Source organism: Sander vitreus, chromosome 13 (assembly GCF_031162955.1).
Source record: "Sander vitreus isolate 19-12246 chromosome 13, sanVit1, whole genome shotgun sequence".
Classification (NCBI taxonomy): domain Eukaryota; kingdom Metazoa; phylum Chordata; class Actinopteri; order Perciformes; family Percidae; genus Sander; species Sander vitreus.
The window spans coordinates 8,194,172-8,201,329 of NC_135867.1; the positions used below are offsets into that span (position 1 = coordinate 8,194,172).

Sequence of the window (7,158 nt, forward strand, 5' to 3'; positions counted from 1 at the left end):
TATTACTAAGTGACCCCAAACTTTTGACCGGTAGTGTACATTACATACAGTTTATTAATATAATCAAATTGATGTTCCACTGGGCTGCATTTCATCAGACAAAATGCTTCCTCTTCTAACTGGGAACATTTTTGATAACGCATGTGAGATTAACTGTTGGTTGATGTGCATTAACACCTGCTTGTTACATAACCCAATAAATAAAAGAAAGAAAGTGAGAGTCAAAACAGAGTATGTCACACAAGTATTTATTTGGTATAATTTTACCAGTTATTCATTATTGCGTATATTTTTAATGAGAGTTCATGTCAACACTGAATTTGTTACTGTGTAGTAAGTAAGATACTATAAGAGTTATGCTGTAAACGTTATCAAAAACAATCAAGTAGGTCAGACAAGTCGTAGGACAAATCACACCAATTTATTTACATGAAAAAAAAATATTCACATCAATAAATTAATTTGGATGTACTAGAAGTATAGAGAGAGGACATTACAGCACAAACATAGTAGAGAGTATATATGAAGTATGTATGAATGCAGGACACATCACCAGAATTACTTAACACAAGAAGCGTATAAACTCCGTATAAACTTTGCAGCGACAGTACTTTCCAGTGAAACCAAAAACATTCTCATCAATCACACTTTTTATAACGTACTTATACTGTATAACGTTTACTGCACTTTATAACTCATAGCCGTGCAATATAATACACTACATTCGGGGACTACATGCTTCTTCTGACTTTACAACTTAAAACAAGGGGAAAAATAAAAACTTGTTCATAGCATGGGTCGGCCTTCTGAACACTGGATTACAGATCGCAACAGAAAATATAACTTAAAGCACCGCCTAGGAGGAAATCTGTCACAACACAAACACATATAGTTCATATCCATTAAAGGGGAATTCAAATTATCAGGAACTGGATACTGTTAAATACTTCTAAACTAAAACTCTTTTAAATCTTCCACTAATTTAACGCTGGAGGGCCATGTGTGTAACTGTTCCTGATGCTTTGTGAACTAAAAATAATAAACTTTACATTTGAGGTGAGCCAGAAAAATGTGTAATTTGTCCTCGATTCATACTTGTTGATTTCCTGTATCCAAACATCTACTTTTCTTGCTAGCTGATATATGTATACATGGGAGAGAAGAGGGCCATATGTGAAAACAAATGTCACGTCTTTTGAGTTTATTCACAGAATTCAAGCAAAAAAATAACAAATTTTAAGTCAGAAAGTTTAAGTCAGAATCCTGAGAATAAAGTCAGTAACTAATAAAACCCATTTTTTTAAGTGGTGCTAAATCTCTATGTCATTACAAACAATTTGGTTCCTTGAAACGAAAGAGGGAAAAAAAGAAACCACCTGCCTCTGTCAGTCTTAAGCTTTCTGCTTAATTCAGTTATCGACTGTTAATAATAACCGATCACGTGCCCCAATACACCTCCTCACACAAAGTGGATTTTTTTTACTAAATGTATGAAGCTTTAACCTAAAAAGGCTGCCGTTATTCAGCAGGCTGTCAGAGTTATGTGAAGATTAGTTTCCCTGCCTGACGCGCTGTAGGGCTGACTCGCATGAAAAAAAAAAAAAGATATTCATAGTGCTGTATTCTAGTTGGGAGATCAACTAGCTCCAAAGCCAGACACCTGCTGAGGAGTCTGCATCGTATTAGCTGAGAATAGAACCCTGCCTAGCTTATGCGCCATTTTTGGAGATTATTAGGATATAGAAGAACCCATGGCGTTATTATTCTCTATCAGCTTTCAGTAAATCTGTTATTTAAAACAAGACTATGTCATTTTCAAAGAACAAATAAACACATTCTTCTTCTTACAGATGAAAAGCTGACTTTGTAAACAATAAAACAGTATTTATCAATTCAATACACCTATGCAGCTAAGGTCATTACTAAGTCAGTTCGCTTACGTATTCTCTAACCTGTGCTACTGTTGCACTACATTTTAGCATTTAACTTGCTCCTGAAATCGCTGCTGGTGGCCACAGAGGCCGCTGTGTCGCAAAAGTGACATAATCTCACTTTAAATTAATGATTCCATGCAAACATTTGTTTTTAAAGAACAACTTAACAGCGGCTGAGAGTCATACATTTGCTGCCCTCTATTGGTTTAACTTGGATTTGGCATACACTTGCGAGCATCAATATCTGAATTTTTGATATTAATGATGTCAGTTAGAGAAATATCGGCAAGCCCTTGAGGGACTCCAGTGTTTCCCCATTCATAAGATAAATGGAATCTGTGGCTGCCAGACTGATGATGAATTGTTCTGGGGTCCACTCTTGAGTATGACATTTAGCATTTTCTGTGCTAGACCTGACAAATAAATATCACTCGGCACGATACATGCCGCTGTACATTCTGTGCACAAGCAAATACATCCTGTCTTTCTGTTTCTCAGGTTCAGTCCAGAGCAAATGACTAAGAGATCTGCAACAAACACTGGACTCTCACATGTAGATACCCTGATCATAAGGCAGTAAGGATGAGTTTCCAGACTGTCAACAACAAACCCACATCAGCCGACGTAAATGACCATGCCTTGTTGCTATGGTAGACAGAGGGAGGGGACAACAAGAAGGGGGGTGCGGGGTTACTGAGAACCTCCTGGTCCATCAGGGAGTCTCTGAGCCAATGAGCAGCAGGAACTCGTGCGAGAGGATGAAGGTGAAGAAGTAAACGCATAGGTCGGCGAAGACGTCACTCATCCTCCTGTAGGTATCCATGGAGCGGTTGATGACCTCAGCGGGGATGCCGGACAGCAACAGGGCAGCGGTCAGCATAGTGGTCTGGGCCTTCTTCTCTACCTGGAGGAACAGGAATATAATGCAAAGACACTATGATGCAGGGCTGCAACTCATGATTATTTTCTCAATATTTAGTTATCCAATTTTATTTTATTTTTTTTTATTTTTTTAAATAGATAATCAAGCAATTGTTTAGGACATAAAATGTTAGAAAATTGTGAACGATAATAGACAAAAGCAGTGTTCCACAGGGAGTTACTGGACAACTTTTAGTAATATTTACTGTGGGTGTAGCCAGCAGTGAGATGGTTGTGGCGACCAAGACTGGGCTGTCAGCCAGAGCACAAGGAAGTCAGAGCAATAACGATGGGTCATATCTAAATGGGACCCAACTTTTGTCAAAACTAATACTAAATCTTGTGAGAAACTAAACAGGCCAAAACAAATAAAAAATAAATAAAAAGTGGAAGATTAACCAATCATAATTACGAAAACAACCTTACTTAACCTTTATCAAAATCATGCATGTCACTGTTGCAAATGTTCCACACCGTGCCTCCAAAGTATCTCTTCACATCGGTTATTACAACATTACTCCTTGGAAATCATGGCTAAAATATAAGTTTCTGCATCGAAATTACACTCTCTGCATACATGTTAAATTTGAGTCTCTAAAAATGGGAAAGATAGATATAAAATATCTAATACAAACTCACCTTTGGAAAGTATTTGTACAACCCCATGTAGGCCAGTTCGAGGGTCAGAAATGGAGCAAATATTGACTAGAATGAAAGAATTACACAGAACAATATCATGTTTCTGGTCATTAGATGCACTATTATATGAATATTATACTGATATCAGACCTCAGTGTATAATGTGTGACATTCCCACAACATGTATTTCATTGTTATTACATTTTCACACCTGAAAGGATCTATATCTGTACGTTTTAAGATTGAGTAAGTGTTCAAAAAATAAAACAAAATAAGACCGGAAGCGGTAACATGTCAAGGTTACCAATGGGCTAATCTCACAGTTATCAAAGCAACACGGTGTCTACAGCGAGCAGACTCACCAGAAACTTGCAGACAAAAACCCTGACAAAAACAGCAAGGAGGATGCTGCCGATGAGGCGGAAGATTCTGAAAGGATCTAACTCCTCTGAGTCAGACCCTCCTCCGTCCTGGGCCGGCTTTTCATTGGCCAGCTGACCACGCAGCTTCATGGCATCGTCAAAACGGGACAGGTACTTCTGGAGGCCTGGACGTGGGGAGCCGCTGAGGTCGTCTGATGCCCGCTCCCCCCTCGGCCTCTGTTGGATGCTTCCAATGTCGTCTTCCAGAAAGCCTCCCGATGGATCACCGGAATCGGGCAGGGGTGAGCCCCTCCTCTCTGGGGTGGCACCGTGGGAGCGGCTGACGAGCCCCGAAGCCTCCGGCAGGAAGGGAGACGGTCTCGGAGAAGATGAGGCTGATGACCACGGCTCGGTCCTGTCGAGGTCGAGGTGGAAGCGGGGTTCTGTGGGACGCAGGAGCGTTGCAGCTGAGGATGTAAGACGACATCAGCGTCATCAGACTAATGTGAACTAAGCTAACAGTATGGTGAGATGCCAACAACAATTCAGGAGAGGAGGTCTAATCAGACAATATAAATTATTTCAGGGCCTTTAACCCCCAAATATTGATCAGTTACAAGTTTGGCGCAATTTGAGATGGAGTAATGTTTTCTGCACCTCAGCTACAGATGTATTATTATGTATTATTACACGGAGAGATTTTATCTATAGCCATTTGTTGCTCTTACGGTAACTGGCATTGACATTTGTAGGCATAGAACAAGACCTGCAGCTATCGATCATCAATTAATTAATGTTTTACTTAAATAAAGTCAGAACAATAGTGAAATATAACCATCACAATGTCTCAGAATCCAAGGTGGCGTAACTTAATTGCTTGGTTTTCTGACCAACAGTCCAAAACCAAAATATAGTAAAATTGCTATCATTAGAGGTCAGGAAGGAAGATTAAGAAACCAGCAAATATTCACACTGGAAACATGTGTTTATAAACTGTAAAAATGGTTGTGATTTTGTAATTTTCAACTAATTGTTTCCGCTCAGCATCCCATCTTCAGTCAGTAGAGATACAGTGGGATCAGTTAGTTGCTGGTTTGAATCCAAGGCTGGGAGAATTTACCACACATTCATACATTTATACTCAGTGGTGAAAGAAGTATTCAGATCCTCTACTTAAGTAAAAGTACTAAAACCACACTGTGAAAATACTCCACTACAAGTAAAAGACCTGCATTCAAAACTGTACTTAAATAAAAATATGCAAGTATAATCAGTTAAAATGCACTTAAAGTATTAAAGTATAAGTTTTCATTGTGCAGTAAAATGTTCCCTGTCAGTGTTTTACTTTTATATATAAGTTATTGGTAATTTAAATTGTATATTTAATAGTGTTAAACACATCATTTAAACATGTAAATATATGTCAAATATATACTGTGTGTCATTTCCACCTACCTCAGACATATAAGCAACCTGTTAAAAAAATCTTTATTTATTCCAGCACCATTTGCACTGCCCTATTGTATTACTGTTTACAATCCTCATAGAGCCGTTTGTTTACATGCGTGTGTGTGTATGCGTCGCTGTGTTCAGGCCTATATACAATTTCTATAAGACATACCATATCTGTTATGATAGTAGTCAAATGTTTGTTTTCCTTGTTCAGCATTGTTGTCCTTGTTTTTAATCGGTATGTCTATTTCTGTATATGTACTTTGAGAGCAACAAAAAGCCGGAGTCAAATTCCCTTTATGTGTTCACACTAACTTGGCCATCAATGTTAAAGCTAGCTCTGTGGACGAAGGTACATTTGCTAATTGTCTGTAGCTCAAACAACAGCCGTTAGATGACGCAGGTGAGTCACGACAACATGTTTCAATAGCAAAGACTCTTCGTACAGCACTGTAGCGTGAACTCATAATTGCATACCGTTGATTTCAGACTCGTTTTTAGTGTAGCCCACGATTCTGTTCATCCTGTCCTCTGAATTCATGAGCAGTTTTCTCCTCCGGATCTCTGCCCTCCTCTGCGCCGCCGACAGACATGCTGCCTTCTCCCCCGCGCTGACATCCCCGGGCTCCATGTTGAAATAAATTAGCGTCGACTACAAAGTACAGTCACGATACATAAAAAAAATAGCGATTCAATTGCAACACAAACGCCCCAGATCACTGAATTAAACAGTACACATAACGGAATGGACCGAGCGTTGTCTGAGGAGAGACAACGCACAATGATGATGTCATCGCCGAGAATGACAAGGTAGTTTATAGAGGTTTTAAGCCCTCAACGCTGACTTGCAGGAAACAGAGGTCTTGTTGTGTGATGTAGCCTAGCCTTTCATTAGGTGCTGTCTGGTTACACGCAGTGCTAGAAGAAGTATCTTTGACTTAACACTACACTTTAAAAAATACGTAATAACAAGTAAAAGTCCAACATTGAAAATGTTACTTAAGTAACGTTAACCCTTGTGTTATCTTCCATTTGACCACGCACTTGTCGTCCCCCCGGGTCAAAAAAATGAATGAAAAACACTTTTTTCGACAATGTTTTTGGTGCTTTTTTCGAAGTTTAGCGCTTCTTTTCACTACCATGTATACCCATCACTAACACCAACTTACTACTAGTTTTACACTTTTTTTTAAATTCATGGTCAATAAACCTTATTTATAGGAAATTATACCTAATCATTGAGTTAAAAAGCAAACCGTTCAGTGACTGTTAAGAAACATTTAAAAAATGTAATAAAACACCCAAAATTCAATGAAAGTATAGATCCGATCTTTTGTTGTACTTGCGAAGCGCGCTTTATGGAATCATCCATCCATGTGTTAAGTATAATCAGAAAAACTTACTTTAATTAAAAGTAAAATTGTCCCCTGTGACATGCTGTTATATATTATATAATTATATTATTAGTTATCATGCATTATTGTAAAAAAGCAGGATTTTACTTTTGTGGAGCTTATATTTAACTAGTAACTAATGATTACTTTCATTATGAGTTTTCATCAGCTGATTGTTTACACCATTAATCGATTTGGTTTGGTTTAATGAGAAATGCTAAAAGTACAACAATTCCCTCTGAAATGTAGTGGAGAAGTATAAAGTAGCATGAGAAGAAAAGACTTGTGAAGTACCTCAAATTTGTACTTAAATGTAACTTAGTTCCCTTCCACCACTGGCTTCTAATGTACCTAAAATAAATCAGCAGAGCCGGACCTAGTGATTTGGGGACCCTATGCCAAAAACATGCAAATGCCATTTGCCACATACAGTATATAATAATAACGCACAGCCAT

At 38.3% G+C, this 7,158-nt stretch overlaps 1 protein-coding gene across 2 annotated transcripts; it reads right to left on the reverse strand.

Annotated features, from left to right (window-relative positions):
- Positions 1-1,362: 1,362 nt before the first annotated feature.
- camlg (calcium modulating ligand) lies at positions 1,363-6,096 on the reverse strand. Of its 2 annotated transcripts, none has more exons than XM_078266129.1 (4): positions 5,786-6,096; positions 3,857-4,299; positions 3,495-3,560; positions 1,363-2,838 (listed from the first exon to the last, which is right to left on the reverse strand). In XM_078266129.1, exons 1-4 carry the CDS (start codon positions 5,937-5,939, stop codon positions 2,647-2,649), a joined length of 855 nt encoding a protein of 284 aa, XP_078122255.1. In that variant the 5' UTR covers positions 5,940-6,096; the 3' UTR covers positions 1,363-2,646. The 2 variants fall into 2 exon arrangements, with proteins under 2 accessions (XP_078122255.1, XP_078122254.1); XM_078266128.1 differs by having other exon boundaries at positions 3,857-4,323.
- Between the last annotated feature and the right edge of the window lie 1,062 nt (positions 6,097-7,158).